Source organism: Staurois parvus, unplaced genomic scaffold, assembly GCF_062004578.1.
Source record: "Staurois parvus isolate SC_StPar_1 unplaced genomic scaffold, SC_StPar_1.0 ptg000069l, whole genome shotgun sequence".
In the NCBI taxonomy this organism is placed as follows: Eukaryota; Metazoa; Chordata; class Amphibia; order Anura; family Ranidae; genus Staurois; species Staurois parvus.
Genome location: NW_028317865.1, coordinates 334,138 through 351,256, shown reverse-complemented (window position 1 = coordinate 351,256; position 17,119 = coordinate 334,138). Strand labels below are relative to the sequence as shown.

Below are 17,119 nucleotides of genomic sequence, written 5' to 3'. Positions count from 1 at the left end.
GCACAGTGGCTAAGTGGTTAGCACTTCCACTGGCAGTACTGGGATTATTAGTTCAAATCCCAACCACAGCACCACCTGTCTGGAGTTTGCATGTTCTCCCTGTGCCTGCGTGGGTTTCCTCCAGGTACTCGGGTTTCCTCCCACACACCTAAGACATGCTGGTAGATTCATTGGCTCCTGTCTAAATTGTCCCTAGTATGTGTATGTATGAATGTGAGTTAGGGACCTTAGATTGTACACCCCTTGAGGGTTAGGGACTGATGTGAATGTACAATATATATGTAAAGCCCTGCGTAGATTGACGGCGCTATAACCTGTTCCCCTGTAATTTCAACCTATTCCCTTGTACATTCGACCCGTTTACTTCTACATTCGACCCATTTACTTCTACATTCGAGCTGTTCCCTGGTGCATTCGACTGTTCCCCTGTACATTCAACCTGTTCCCTTGTACATTCGACCTCTTCGCTTGTACTTTTGACCTGTTCCCTCGTACATTCGACCTGTTCCCTCGTACATTCAACCTGTTCCCTCGTACATTCGACCTGTTCACTTGTACATTCAACCTGTTCACTTGTACATTCAACCTGTTCCCTCGTACATTCAACCTGTTCTCTCATACATTCGACCTGTTCCCCCGTACATTCAACCTGTTTCCTTGTACATTCAACCTTTTCCCTCATACATTCAGCCTGTTCCCTCGTACATTCAACCTGTTCCCTCGTACATTCAACCTGTTCCCTCGTACATTCAACCTCTTCACTCGTACATTCAACCTGTTCACTCGTACATTCAACGTGTCCCTTGTACACTCGACCTGTTCCCTTGTACATTCAACTTGTCCCTTGTACACTCGACCTGTTCCCTTGTACATTTGACCTGTTCCCTCATACATTCGGTCTGTTCCCTTGTACATTCGGTCTGTTCCCTCGTACATTCGGTCTGTTCCCTCGTACATTCAACCTGTTCCCTCGTACATTCGGCCTGTTCCCTCGTACATTCGACCTGTTCCCTCGTACATTCGACCTGTTCCCTCGTACATTCAACCTGTTCACTAGTACATTCGACCTGTTCCCTCGTACATTCGACCTGTTCCCTCGTACATTCGACCTGTAACAGATGGAATCTCATGTTCCAACACCAACATTCATCTTTATTACATTTCCAGAAGTACCATCACCGCCGTTCCTTTTCCCAGCAACATGCAGAATGTTAGCGGCATTTAACAGTCGCCCCCCTCCCCTCCCCCCCTCATCCGATTTTCACTTTTGTTTGCTGTAACAAATTGAAAGGTATTTTTTTTTCTCTGGCTGGCTGCTGATTTTAAATGTACAAAACCCTAGTGTGCGATTCCATTAGCTGCCCTGCAGCAGTGCAATCTACAATTTCCCCAAGGCTGTTGTGAAATATTGATGAAATTCCAGCTTTTGTGGCTTTCTGTGATAACACTAAACATTTGTCTGATGTGAGCCGACCTCCGCTGGATCTTTCAGACGAATGTACGGCGCAACTTCAAAGGCTGCGAAGTGCATTGTTCCCCGGCACCGGCCCGAAACGTTCAAAAGCGCCGCTGCCTGGGAATCCGGGGCAAGAACACGGCGGTGAAATAAATCCTCTGCGTTGTACCTGAAGCTGCACGATCCTCGCTTTGCCTTCGCCGGGAACAACGTTGGGTCTGTGTGACGGGTCGCTGCGGCCAATCAGAGTCGTTCTTTTTTATGTGACCTGCGTACGAAAAAACGACCGGTGGGGGCCGGCTGCATAATAATAGCTTTGAAAATGTGCATTGTGGTGCGCCGCAGCGCCGGGGCCTCGCAGGCTGCGCTACTTCTGCATTGGGCTATCGTTCTGAATTCTAAATGGAAGCGATGCACAAAGTGCCGCGCGTTGCAACGCATGGACGCAAGGTGTGACATCACCCGTGATTGGTAGGAATCAGCCACAATGAGTTCTCACAGGTTCTTCCTCCTCCTGATGGCCTCCACCTCATTACTGTGTCCTAAAGTGACGCAACAGTCAGAGGCGGGGCTGATCGCTGTGGGTGTGACCCAGCAAATTGACACTCCCGGAAGTGTCGGTTTCCCAGCAGACTTTTCTGGGAGTGTCTGCTCATAGGTCCCTCCTCCATTGTCCTGACCAATAACGGCCTATTGTTAAAGCGGGAGAAAAGCCAAAGTGTAACTATTCTTAAAAATGTCCGCTCTCCACGCCTCCTACCTATAAAAAATATGGACGTGCTTTCCTGGTTTTAATCCACCCTAGTCCGGTCATGTGATCCCAGGTCCGGTCATGCGATCCCAAGTCCGGTCATGTGATCCCAGGTCCGGTCATGTGATCCCACAGCTCTGGTTAGGGCATGGGTAGGCAACCTGCGGCTCTCTAGCTGTTGTGGAACTACATTTCCCATGAGGCATTGCAAAGATTACTAAACTGACAGTTACAGCTATGACTTGCAGAGGCATGATGGAACTTGTAGTCCTGCGGCTCTCAGGTTGCTTACCCCTGGGCAGGGGGAACACAACGACGGCCTTGAATTCCAGGAGCCGTGACGTCACCCTTTGGTTTCAATGGCCCAGTTGCTGTCAGTGCTCCCACCTCTCCCCTGCAGCAGCACTGAAACAGGGGAGCTGGAGCTGCAGGATCATGTGACCAAATTCAAAACAGGTGGAGGAGGGAACATTTTTAAGAGTAGTTAGACTTGGGCATTTCTTCCACTGTAACCAGTTCTGGACCGCTGTTTGCGGCAATGCGGCCCCTCTGTGTACTCGTAGGTGATACGGCCCTTATGGGTAAGGGCTGCGTACTTACTGCTCCATTTGTGCTGTCATTTGCTACAGCACATACCAATCAGAGGGTTCCGGGTCACTGATTTATGGCCGGAACCTGCTAAGCAAATGACAGAAGAGGGCCCTGTGCTGGTAAACAACACAGAGCTCTCTACAGACAGCAGGAATGTACTGCTTTTTTTTTCTCCTTGCAAAGCAGGGAGTAAAAACCAGCACATTGCTTGGTAAAAACAGCACCCAGTACACACAGAAAACATTGCTAACCCTCCGATTGCCCCTAAATGTTAACCCCTCCCCCAATGTGATCACTGCTCTCTTCCACACTCCCAGTTCTCTGCCCGGCCTCCATTACACAGCACTGTCCCCTGATTATAACTACGCTCCATCACCTCATACTTCACTGTCGTTCTGCACTGCGCACTATGTGTGTCTTCTCATCATGCCTGGAAATAATTAAAGTTCCTAACATTTTTGTATGTAAATATATGGACGTCTTCTAAATATCGGGGTTTATAGGAGAGTTTTCCTTGCGATATTGTAGATTCTTTTGTTTTCTCACCACCAGAGAGACAGACCTTCGTGTAACCTAAAGGGTATCTAAACCCAAGAACAGAAATGTAGCACATTGCAGCTTAGCAGATCTTAGATGTGGCGGCTGCATTCGTTTTCTTTTTTTTTTTTATGACTTTTGTGTTTTATTTTGACTTGTTGATCCTGCCAGTAACACATGTCTTGTCCCAGGGTGACAACGCTCACTTACTGTACGATATCTATGGAGAAGCAGTATTATCATCACCCTGGGGCTAGGCTACAGTACACCTCCCCATATCTATGCCAGGTTAGGGAGGTGTTTTGTAAGCCACAGAGAGAACCGAGAACACTGCTGATGGTCAGGAGAGGCAGAGAGGGCAAGAAGTTTTCAGCTCAGAAGATTTCTGGCAGGATCAACAGCTATCAACACTCATTGAACAGATAACAGGGTCCAAGGGCCATACATTGTCTACCAAAGGGCCATATGCAGCCCTCTGGCTGTAGGTTGGACATCAGGGCCCCAGAGGGTTAGTCGGGTGGGTTTGTTGGTCTTTCAGAAGTATTTTTTTATTGAATGTAATGTCATTATGAGAGTGTGCATTAAGTTTGCATGTTTTTTCATCTTCAGGTTACTTCCAAGACGAAGAGGATTTGAAAGGTGACAGCATAAAGGATGAAGAGGAGGAAGATGATGACAGCACCTCCACCGCCCATCTCCAGGACAGCGCGTACTCTCCTACCGATGAGGAACAAGAGGTAGCTGGGGAGCCAAAGAGAAGCTTGAGCTTTCACGGCTCCCCGGCAAGTCACACGTGCAACCAAGATGGAGAAAACGAATCCTTACTAAGTGATGCCAGCGACCAGGTCGCGGACATGAAGAGCTTATCATCTCCTAAAGATGCTCAGGACCAAAAAACAAGCCAACAACCCAGGCTGCAAGCAGAGGCCCAGGACTGCATCAATAAAATGAAGATGTCCTATGCCAACATATTATCTGACTCCTATTGGACAAACTTAGGACTGAGTCTTAAGGTGCCTCATGCCGACAGAAAAGCACGTGACAGCTGTAACGGAACCAGTAAAGGAGATTTTGACTGGCATCAGGATGCCCTTTCCAAAAGTCTACAGCAAAACCTACCTGCGAAATCCATTTCCAAGCCGAACCTTTTCAGCTCTGTCCAGCTGTACCGGCAAAACTCAAAAATGTACAGCACAGTTTTCACGGGGGCTAGCAGGTTTCGCTGTAGACAGTGCAGTGCTGCGTACGATACCTTGGTGGAACTTACCGTGCACATGAATGATTCGGGCCATTATCAAGACGACAACCACAAGAAAGACAAGCACAGACCAGTCAGTTACTCAAAGCCTAGAAAACGGGCATTTCAGGACATGGACAAAGAGGACGCACAGAAAGTTTTAAAATGCATGTTTTGTGGTGACTCGTTTGACTCACTTCAAGATCTAAGTGTCCACATGATAAAAACGAAACATTACCAAAAAGTGCCTTTGAAGGAACCCATTCCAAGCATCTCATCTAAAATGGTCTCTGCGAAAAAACGAGTGTTCGAAGTGACCCGACCGTGCTCACCGGATTCCACCACAGGTTCCTTTGTGGAACACTGTAGCACGCAGAAAAATTCCAACGCCCAGCTGCCCTCCAACAACCGCTATGGATATCAGAATGGTGCCAGCTATACTTGGCAGTTTGAAGCCTGCAAGTCTCAAATTCTAAAGTGCATGGAATGTGGTAGTTCTCACGACACTTTGCAGCAGCTCACCACACATATGATGGTCACTGGACATTTCTTGAAAGTTACTAATTCAGCCTCAAAAAAGGGCAAGCAGCTGGTTTTGGACCCACTAGCTGTAGAAAAGATGCAGTCCCTCTCGGATTCCCCATCGAGCGACAGTCAGTCAAAGCCATCCGCAAGCTCTCCTTCGGGGGGATCAACATCTGAAATGATGACCAGCAAAGAATGTAAAGCGGACAATTTAGAAGAGGGTAGCAAAGATGAAAAAGTAGACACGAGCGAGGAGCATAGAGACAGTCTAGAAAAGCCTTTAGATCCAACATTGAAATACCAGTACTTAAGAGAAGAAGATTTGGAAGATGCTTCAAAGGAAGGAGGTGACATTCTGAAATCTTTAGAAAACACAGTAACCTCAGCGATTAACAAGGCCCAAAATGGAACTCCAAGCTGGAGTGCGTATCCCAGCATCCATGCTGCATACCAAATTTCAGATGTCATGAAACCTTCTATGTCCCTTAATTCTCAAGTAATGCAGATGAGGTCCTCCTTCTCAAATAAGTTTAGGCCTATTGCTCCTAAAGGCAAATCTCTTCCCTCAAGCACTCCTCCCGAACCACAATCTACACACGTTAAAGAGGAATCTGAGGATGCAGAATTAGAAAAAGAACCAACACAAGAAATTAAGATGGATGTAATGCCAACAGACAAAAATGAAGAGTCACCCAAAACCTTAGACTTGCTGGAGACAATAAAAGAACCAAACAGCTCACCAAGACCAGAGGAAAAGATAAAGCAGAACTGTGAAAAGGAGAAGGCAAAGTTCCTGGAGCCATTGGAGTCTTCACCAGGAAGTGAAGACTGTTCAACACTGAGGAGTTCTGCAAATTGTTCCCCTGATATCCCATGTGTAAACCCTCTCAGTGCTTTGCAGTCTGTTCTAAACAATCACCTAGGAAAAGCCTCTGAATCACTGAGGTCACCTGGAAGTTCCAATTCCTCAAGCCTGGTCACCGTGTTTCAGAAGCCTCCTGTGAACCGAGTGGAGAAACCAGCTGTATGTCTTACTCCACCACGGTCTAAAGCCCAATATTTATTTGAAGCGAGTGACCAGCCCATTGACCTTACCAAATCTAAGAATAAAAAGGCTGAGTCGGCTAAAGCCAAGTCTTGCACGTCTCCACCTCAGAAGCACGCTCTGTCAGACATAGCTGATATGGTTAAAATTCTTCCAAAAGCTACAACCCCAAAGCATGTATCTTCTGGAAGAATGGGCCACATGAAACTAGACATGGACTCTAGGCACGTTGACATTGTCTCCACGGAGGTCTCATCACTGCATAAAAGAAAGGGAAGACAATCTAACTGGAATCCTCAACATCTCCTCATTTTACAAGCCCAGTTTGCCTCCAGTCTCTTCCAGACGTCAGAGGGAAAATATTTGTTATCGGACCTGGGACCTCAAGAACGGATGCAGATTTCAAAGTTTACTGGACTGTCCATGACAACGATCAGCCATTGGTTGGCCAATGTCAAATATCAGCTTCGGAAGACTGGCGGGACAAAATTTTTGAAAAACATGGATAAAGGACACCCCGTGTTTTACTGCAGTGACTGTGCATCTCAGTTTAGAACCCCCTCCAGCTACATAGGCCACTTAGAGACCCATCTTGGATTCCAGATGAAAGACATGAACAGACTGAGTGTTGAGCAGCAAACCAAGGTCGAAAAGGAGATCTCACGAGTAGCTGTTCAGCAGTCCCCTCAACCCGTAGCTGGGGATGAGGATACGGACTCTAAGTTTAAATGTAAATTGTGTTGTCGGACATTTGCCAGCAAACACGCGGTCAAGCTGCACTTAAGCAAAACACACAGCAAGTCCCCGGAACATCATTCACAGTTTGTAGCTGAGGTTGACGAGGAGTAATTTGTATATGATGCATTGATTCTTAGTTTCATCCTTTTTTTTTTTTTTTTTCTTTGGACTGTACAGTTTAAGAAACCAACAGAACGGGCTTGTGTGCTTTCATAGAAGTAGTAAACCTATTGAAGTGTCAGGTGTATGTCGGTGTATATATATCTGGTGATGTATATACTGGTCTACTTTGCATTACGTTATGGCGGGTCAGAGACCCCGCCACATGCAGATTTTCCATTTCCTTTTGGTTTTTATAAAATGTTGCTGCTAAATCCATATCCCATAGAAGCTCCACCAGTCCCAATTTAGGTATACCTAGGCCTATCTTCGTACGAGGAAGAGCCTTCATAGTAGGACAGTCGGGATGCATTTCCCAAAGGGCCAGTTGGCTCTGCAGCCACAGATGAGACGCATTCACTGTAGAGGTGGGTCCCCTCTATGACATCGCAGATTCAATACACACTTACAGGGTTTAACTTGTGGTACATAAAAATTAAGAGGGAATTGTTTTTTTGTTATGCCTATTACACATTGTACTGTGTGCTGAACTCTCTGTCACCACGAGGTGACCCTGGAGTATATTAGTCCATCAGATAGTCAATGTCAGGTCTCTGTACACACGTATTAACACATCAGCCAACATTTTCTAGCCCACAAATCACCTTCAGACACCTATGGTAACAAGCGTCTCCTAACGAAGGTCAATGACAAATGGAACCCAAATATGACCCATGTAATAACATTGTATTGGAAAGGTATCATTACTACCCCCTTTGGCTTGGCTATCATTATTATGAGAGGTACTGACCTGCTGAAAGGGCTCCAAGAGCAACAACAGCCACTAGTTCAAGATCATGACTATAGACACTATATGACCCGAAGCACGTGGAAACCTCTCCAAATGTTCTGGAGCACAGGTCTTTAAAGACATCATTTGATGAACTTGGTGTGACAGAACTTTACGATCTTGGGCAAAGCCTTCTCAGTAGACTGGAGAGTGTTATAGAAGAAGGTGGGGGTGGGCAACTCCATACTAACGGCCGTGGTTTTGGAATAGGATGTCCTTCAAGCTTCTATAGGTTTGATGGTCAGGTGTCCACAAACATTCGGCCTAATAGTGTATGCAACACAAAGGAGGAAACCAAAAAATAGGTATCGTTAACCCCCCCCCCCCCATCTCTAATTATTATAGCAACATTTCCTAAATATGAAATCCCTTTAAGTCCTAAGGGGAACTAACTGTCACTTCCGGCCCCTCTCCACTAATGCTAAAATTGGGTGTCTTACGTTGGCTGTGATGGAAATGTAAGAGGTTCATGTTGGGTTGTGGACCATGTATGGCATTATACCATATTCTGCATATAGAGAAAAGGGGCGTCGTTGACCTCCATGGGCGACACCAACACTTTCCGCTTCCCCACTTGTAGGGAACATGTTATGGAATTTAGGTGGATGATGCCAACTCCTCTCACCCTGTTAGTACAGACATTATTAAAATGCTTAACGTGACTGCGTCAAGAGAAAAGTATGGGCGGGCTTCCATTGCCTAACCTATTCTGAAAATGCTAGCTGCCTGGCTATGAATGGCTTTAGTACTTCTGAGTCACAGACCCGAAAGAGCATGCTGGAAATGAGTGTCGGAATTCCTCATCCCTTTATTCGTTCAAAGTCAGACTCTTCGCAAGCATTGAATCCAAAGCGTCGGCATGGTGGGCAGGAAGCTAGCATTCTCATTGGCAGCCCCGATCACTTTTCCCAAGGCAGAGTCGTTTTAACATGCATGTAAAGCTAAATCTGAGTCAAATCATGTTTTCATCATCAAAGATCCTGCCAGTGACGGCATTTCCTGTTGCAGTCTGACCACGCCAAGCCACTGCCATGCCATCACAGCAGCGTTGTCGGTCCCATGCATGGAAAGGAGCGCACACAGCGCTGCTAATTGCGAGGCAGTCGTTTCGCATTGTCAGCGTGGGGCACGGAGCGCTGTTGCTGGCGGGATCTCCAGGTATAAACCATTACAGTAGATTAGCAAAAAGTGGCTTAAAGCTTAAATCCTGGGCACAACAACAATAATCCCCAACACTGCAAGGGTTAACTGCTCATTAAGTCAAGGGGGTACCGGGAGAGCCGCCGTTACCTACGTGACTCTCTGCTCGTGCAGGCTTCGGTGCTCACCTCCTTTTTTCAGGAGCTCCGGTCTGTGGGCGGTCCTTCGCTGTCATCACACACAATGCTGGGCTTTCTATTGTACTTAGTGGGGGGAGCATGCAACCACGGCCAAAGGCAGCTTAGAAAGGAGGCTGCGGGGAATCGGTCGCAATGCCGGAACGAGGAGGAAGGTAAGTAATGCAGCCTCTTCTACAACCCCCCCACTTAGCAAGCATATAACCCCTGCAGTGTGTGGGGAAGGGGGGGGAGGGGCACTGCAAGTGTATTTTGTTTTTGTTGTGCCTGGAGTGTGACTTTACATGTATGTATCATACTGCCAGGCGTGATGCCAAACGTGTTGAAAAATACAACCAGGGATTATATACACGTCAACGCTTTTGTATTGACATGCTTTGCCTCCACATTGCTCTTCACTGCCGGCCTTAGGACTACTTCACCCCTTCAAATGTATCCAAATCCCCAAAAAACGAAATATTGATATATGGCAGCTTACCAGTCCGTAGATGTGGCGGCTGCGTTAGTTTTCTGGTTTTAGGCTTTTTAATCCCTTTATCACTAGGCGATCCTGCCAGTAACACACTTTTATCTGCGGAGGAACAACAGAGCCACCCTTGGACGGCACCATTGTCCGGAGAGGGGAGTGCTAGGTGGACTAGCGGGGTTAGAGGGACTTTACTAACAAATGATAGCCGGACTCTAGACGACACTTCATCAGCTGCTACAGAGGATTTCTTATTTTGGCATAAAGGTTTTACATGAATAAATAAAAGCTGATCATTCTGTCAGTGGTAAATGGTTGGCCCTCCCAACCCTCTAACTGTTACATCTGCAGGATAGCTTGTTCTATTGAAGAACAACAGACTTACTGGCAGACGAAAATAAAGGGAAGAAAAAAAAGAAAATGCAGCCGTCACAGCTAAGGATTAGTAACAGAATACATTTTGGCACTTGGGTTTAGATACACTTTATAGTTGGAAAAAAAAAGGTTGTTACCAAAGCCGAACCTGCAACACACACTTGCAGCCACAAGGGGGAGCCGGAATTCATCGATGTCCTAAAGGAGAGCCAGACACCTGTGTGAGAAGCCTCAGACGCTCCGAACCGGCAACTTCCTGTCCACATGCTAGTTACAAGCTGAGGAAAGTGACCTTTTTCCCATTGGACTAACATGTACGCAAACGGTTGAGAGAGTTGCAGCTTCTATCTGAGACTTCTCACATAGGGGAGCCAACAAAATAAGCCAAACCTGACCACAGAAAAAGCAGATCTGGACCAATTGACTCCCCTGTTCCTGCTTCCATTCACTCTCCTGTTCCTGCTTCCATTGACTCTCCTGTTCCTGCTCCCATTCACCCTCCTGTTCCTGCTCCCATTGGCCCTCCTGTTCCTGCTCTCATTGTCCCTCCTGTTCCCATTCACTCCCCTGTTCCTGCTCCCATTGACTCCCCTGTTCCTGCTTCCGTTGACTCCCCTGTTCCTGCTTCCATTGACTCCCCTGTTCCTGCTTCCATTCACTCTCCTGTTCCTGCTTCCATTGACTCTCCTGTTCCTGCTCCCATTCACTCCCCTGTTTCTGCTCCCATTGGCCCTCCTGTTCTTGCTCCCATTGGCCCTCCTGTTCCCATTCACTCCCCTGTTCCTGCTCCCATTGACCCTCCTGTTCCTGCTATCATTCACTCTCCTGTTCCTGCTCCCATTCATTGACTCTCCTGTTCCTGCTCCCATTCACTCTCCTGTTCCTGCTCCCATTGGCCCTCCTGTTCCTGCTCTCATTGACCCTCCTGTTCCTGCTCTCATTGACCTTCCTGTTCCTGCTCACATTGACCCTGCTGTTCCTGCTCTCATTCATTGACTCTCCTGTTCCTGCTCCCATTCACTCTCCTATTCCTGCTCCCATTCACTCTCCTGTTCCTGCTCCCATTGACCCTCCTGTTCCTGCTCTCATTGACTCTCCTGTTCCTGCTCTCATTCATTCTCTCTCCTGTTCCTGCTCCCATTCATTGATTTTCCTGTTCCTGCTCTCATTCATTCTCTCTCCTGTTCCTGCTCTCATTGACTCTCCTTTTCCTGCTCCCATTCATTGACTCTCCTGTTCCTGCTCCCATTCATTGACTCTCCTGTTCCTGCTCCCATTCATTGACTCTCCTGCTCCCATTCATTCTCTCTCCTGTTCCTGCTCCCATTCATTGACTCTCCTGTTCCTGCTCCCATTCTTTCTATCTCCTGTTCCTGCTCCCATTCATTGACTCTCCTGTTCCTGTTCCCATTCATTGACTCTCCTGTTCCTGCTCCCATTCATTGACTCTCCTGTTCCTGCTCCCATTCTCTTTCCTGTTCCTGCTTCCATTGGCCCTCCTGTTCCTGCTCTCATTGACCCTCCTGTTCCTGCTCTCATTGACCCTCCTGTTCCTGCTCTCATGGACCTTCCTGTTCCTGCTCCCATTGACCCTGCTGTTCCTGCTCTCATTCATTGACTCTCCTGTTCCTGCTCTCATTGACCCTCCTGTTCCTGCTCTCATTGACCCTCCTGTTCCTGCTCTCATTGACTCTCCTGTTCCTGCTCTCATTCATTCTCTCTCCTGTTCCTGCTCCCATTCATTGACTCTCCTGTTCCTGCTCTCATTCATTCTCTCCCCTGTTCCTGCTCTCATTGACTCTCCTGTTCCTGCTCCCATTCATTGACTCTCCTGTTCCTGCTCCCATTCATTCTCTCTCCTGTTCCTGCTCCCATTCATTGACTCTCCTGTTCCTGCTCCCATTCATTGACTCTCCTGTTCCAGCTCTCATTCATTCTCTTTCCTGTTCCTGCTCTCATTCATTCTCTCTCCTGTTCCTGCTCCCATTCATTCTCTCTCCTGTTCCAGCTCTCATTCATTCTCTCTCCTGTTCCAGCTCTCATTCATTCTCTCTCCTGTTCCAGCTCTCATTCATTCTCTCTCCTGTTCCTGCTCCCTCTCATTCTCTCTCCTGTTCCTGCTCTCATTCTCTCTCCTGTTCCTGCTCTCATTCTCTCTCCTGTTCCTGCTCCCTCTCATTCTCTCTCCTGTTCCTGCTCTCATTCTCTCTCCTGTTCCTGCTCCCTCTCATTCTCTCTCCTGTTCCTGCTCCCTCTCATTCTCTCTCCTGTTCCTGCTCTCATTCTCTCTCCTGTTCCTACTCTCATTCATTCTCTCTCCTGTTCCTGCTCTCATTCATTGACTCTCCTGTTCCTGCTCTCATTCATTGACTCTCCTGTTCCTGCTCTCATTCTCTCTCCTGTTCCTGCTCTCATTCATTGACTCTCCTGTTCCTGCTCTCATTCTCTCTCCTGTTCCTGCTCTCATTCATTGACTCTCCTGTTCCTGCTCTCATTCTCTCTCCTGTTCCTGCTCTCATTCATTGACTCTCCTGTTCCTGCTCTCATTCATTGACTCTCCTGTTCCTGCTCTCATTCTCTCTCCTGTTCCTGCTCCCATTCATTGACTCTCCTGTTCCAGCTCCCGTTGATTCCCACATTCCATGTCACATTGAAGGACGCTTTACAAACAGTTCACTTTAGTTTCCATCATATTAAAATGTTGTTACTGCGTTCTGTTGAGCCCCTCGAGGAGGTGGGCCTGCCCTGGCGGCTGTGGGGCGTGGTCAGTTCCGTGGACACGCCCTCCCTGTATATAGTGCAATATTCTGGTTTTTTGCAATGGGGGAGAAGCACAAATAACAGAAAATCTTTACTTGTGAGGTTGACATGCCCGGGGCGGGGGAAGGGTTTTCTACGGGATGTTAACTTGCTGAAGACGCATCACTGATCTGCAGATGTAACTTAAAGAAATCTTCTATCTTATGTTGTTTAAGGCGGATTCTCAGTCTGTTAAGTTTGTAATATATAAATGCTGTAACAATTCATATTTAAGCAGGTTATAATGATTACAAAAATGAATATTACTGTTCAACTAATTAAACTGTTATTTTTTAATGAGCAAAGAGTGAAAGGGCTGTTTCTTCATTAGCGGGGGATGGGTGATACTCGGCATTCGGTTCCCAATGGAGTAAACCTTGTTCATGGCTATCTGATGAATTACGGTGACAACCAAACCAAGGTAGCTTCCCTTCGTGGTGTCACGGCATCGGAAGGACTTATGTCTGCCGCACACGGTCACTGGGAGCCCACCATATGACTTGTCCCAGGGATGCCACTCAGATCACTCCACAGGTACACTTCATTCAGTCTTAGATACTCTGACATCCTGCAGGAGATGGTCAGAGACTGCAGACATAGTACAAGAGATGGTCAGAGACTGCAGACATAGTACAGGAGATGATCAGAGACTGCAGACATAGTACAAGAGATGGTCAGAGACTGCAGACATAGTACAGGAGATGGCCAGAGACTGCAGACATAGTACAGGAGATGGTCAGAGACTGCAGACATGGTACGGGAGATGGTCAGAGACTGCAGACATAGTACAGGAGATGATCAGAGACTGCAGACATAGTACAGGAGATGATCAGAGACTGCGGACATAGTACAGGAGATGATCAGAGACTGCAGACATGGTACAGGAGATGGCCAGAGACTGCAGACATAGTACAGGAGATGGTCAGAGACTGCAGACATGGTACGGGAGATGGTCAGAGACTGCAGACATAGTACAGGAGATGATCAGAGACTGCAGACATAGTACAGGAGATGATCAGAGACTGCAGACATAGTACAGGAGATGATCAGAGACTGCAGACATAGTACAGGAGATGGTCAGAGACTGCAGACATAGTACAGGAGATGGTCAGAGACTGCAGACATAGTACAGGAGATGACCAGAGACTGCAGACATAGTACGGGAGATGATCAGAGACTGCAGACATAGTACGGGAGATGGTCAGAGACTGCAGACATGGTACGGGAGATGGTCAGAGACTGCGGACATGGTACGGGAGATGGTCAGAGACTGCGGACATGGTACGGGAGATGGTCAGAGACTGCGGACATGGTACGGGAGATGGTCAGAGACTGCGGACATGGTACGGGAGATGGTCAGAGACTGCGGACATGGTACGGGAGATGGTCAGAGACTGCGGACATGGTACGGGAGATGGTCAGAGACTGCGGACATGGTACGGGAGATGGTCAGAGACTGCGGACATAGTACAGGAGATGGTGAGAGACTGCAGACAGACTACAGGAGATGGTCAGAGACTGCAGACATGGTACAGGAGATGACCAGAGACTGCAGACATGGTACAGGAGATGGTCAGAGACTGCGGACATGGTACAGGAGATGGTCAGAGACTGCGGACATGGTACAGGAGATGGTCAGAGACTGCGGACATGGTACAGGAGATGGTCAGAGACTGCGGACATGGTACAGGAGATGGTCAGAGACTGCGGACATGGTACAGGAGATGGTCAGAGACTGCGGACATACTACAGGAGATGGTCAGAGACTGCGGACATGGTACAGGAGATGGTCAGAGACTGCGGACATGGTACAGGAGATGGTCAGAGACTGCGGACATGGTACAGGAGATGGTCAGAGACTGCGGACATACTACGGGAGATGGTCAGAGACTGCGGACATACTACGGGAGATGGTCAGAGACTGCGGACATGGTACGGGAGATGGTCAGAGACTGCGGACATAGTACAGGAGATGGTGAGAGACTGCAGACATGGTACAGGAGATGGTCAGAGACTGCAGACATGGTACAGGAGATGACCAGAGACTGCAGACATGGTACAGGAGATGGTCAGAGACTGCGGACATGGTACAGGAGATGGTCAGAGACTGCGGACATGGTACAGGAGATGGTCAGAGACTGCGGACATGGTACAGGAGATGGTCAGAGACTGCAGACATGGTACAGGAGATGACCAGAGACTGCGGACATGGTACAGGAGATGGTCAGAGACTGCGGACATAGTACAGGAGATGGTCAGAGACTGCGGACATACTACAGGAGATGGTCAGAGACTGCGGACATAGTACAGGAGATGGTGAGAGACTGCAGACAGACTACAGGAGATGGTCAGAGACTGCAGACATAGTACAGGAGATGGTCAGAGACTGCAGACATAGTACAGGAGATGACCAGAGACTGCAGACATGGTACAGGAGATGGTCAGAGACTGCGGACATGGTACAGGAGATGGTCAGAGACTGCGGACATGAAGGCAGCACAGTTGGTGCTGTAGGATCACACACCATCCAAGGTCCAGATACAAAATTTAGGAGGTTGTGTTTGGTGGGAGGTTAAGGGCTCATTTTAGGGGGTCGGGGGTATTGGGGGGTTTCATCCATTTGGAAGTCTAACTCCATTAATAATGCTACTCCTAAAACTGGATAGAGTGGGGAGGGGTTGGAACGTCAGCCAGGTTTTTATGGCTGTCTATCACCAGACAGGAAGTGAGGGGAAATCTTCGACAGGGAGAGATGGGGGTTCTGGCCTTTCCCTCTCTACTAATAAAGAGTGTTATCATTGTTGTCTGTGTGGCTCTTCCATTTCCCCTCCCTTCCTGTCAGAGACGTGTCCCCACTGAGGTCACCACAGAGGGCGGGGCAAATAGGGGTTCCAACCCTTCATCTTTACACCCAAAACTGAAAATCTTTTGACTTGAGATGCACTTTACGGTGTTTATGAACATAAATCTTCACGGCTATTCAGCTAAACTGCTAGTAGGTTTGTTCTGTTCTCCTATCTCCTCTGCTGGGGGTTCAAGAATACACATTATGGCCACTAGATGGAGCTGAGGATTTCAGGAAATATCGCCTATGATCCTCAGCTCCATCTAGTGGCCATAATGCTGTATATTCCTCTTTTTTTTATTATGAATCAATAACATTCGACCTATAGAGGAAATAGGGGACCATTGGATTTTCGCTCCATTTACACAGGACGAATATACTAGCAGTTTTGCTGGATGAATAGAAGCACTGAGAGAAATATTGTAGGCTGCCACAGCTGCTGTCCTCCTCCAAATTCTATTTCCCTGGTTCCTTAGAACTCCTCGAGTCACCGACCTGAATCAAGCAGATTAGTTCTGACTTCACTTGCTGCATGCTGATTCTTGGTAAGTGACTGAATCCAGAAACAGCCAGGGAAGTAGCATGTTTGTGGAGGAAGTCATAAATGTAAGGTTCCATTTAAAGGAGAACTCCAAGACGGAACATCAGAATGAAGAGAGGGAGGCAAGTGGAACTCTGGCCATAATTGAACAAAAATGACATGTCTACAGCGCATCCAGAAAGTATTCCCAGCGCTTCCAGAAAGTATTCCCAGCGCATCCAGAAAGTATTCCCAGCGCATCCAGAAAGTATTCCCAGCGCATCCAGAAAGTATTCCCAGCGCATCCAGAAAGTATTCCCAGCGCTTCCAGAAAGTATTCCCAGCGCATCCAGAAAGTATTCCCAGCGCTTCCAGAAAGTATTCCCAGCGCTTCCAGAAAGTATTCCCAGCGCTTCCAGAAAGTATTCCCAGCGCTTTCAGAAAGTATTCCCAGCGCTTCCAGAAAGTATTCCCAGCGCATCCAGAAAGTATTCCCAGCGCTTCCAGAAAGTATTCCCAGCGCTTCCAGAAAGTATTCCCAGCGCTTCCAGAAAGTATTCCCAGCGCTTTCAGAAAGTATTCCCAGCGCTTCCAGAAAGTATTCCCAGCGCTTCACTTTTGCCACATTTTGTTATGTTACAGCCTTATTCCAAAATGTATTCAATTCATTTTTTTCCCTCAACATTCTACAAACAAGACCCCATAAGGACAACGTGAAAAAGTTTGGTTTAAAATCTTTGCAATTTATTAAAAATAAAAAACAAACCCCCCCCCCCCCCCCATGTACATAAGTATTCCCAGCCTTTAAAAAATGTGAAAAAACCTCCTGCGCTCCTAACTAAGTCCCTACAGATTACTAAAGAAGGTACAGCTGCCAACATCCAATCATATACCAAATAATAAGCGTGAAAAACCAACAATATTGATGTAGCGCTAATACCAAAGAAC

General features: G+C 47.5%; 1 protein-coding gene across 1 annotated transcript; it reads left to right on the top strand.

Moving 5' to 3' along the window:
• The first annotated feature begins 1,943 nt into the window (after positions 1-1,943).
• TSHZ2 (teashirt zinc finger homeobox 2) lies at positions 1,944-13,111 on the top strand. Its single transcript, XM_089669174.1, has 2 exons — positions 1,944-2,040; positions 3,945-13,111. Exons 1-2 carry the CDS (start codon positions 1,944-1,946, stop codon positions 6,989-6,991), a joined length of 3,144 nt encoding a protein of 1,047 aa, XP_089525300.1. The 3' UTR covers positions 6,992-13,111.
• Positions 13,112-17,119: the final 4,008 nt, after the last annotated feature.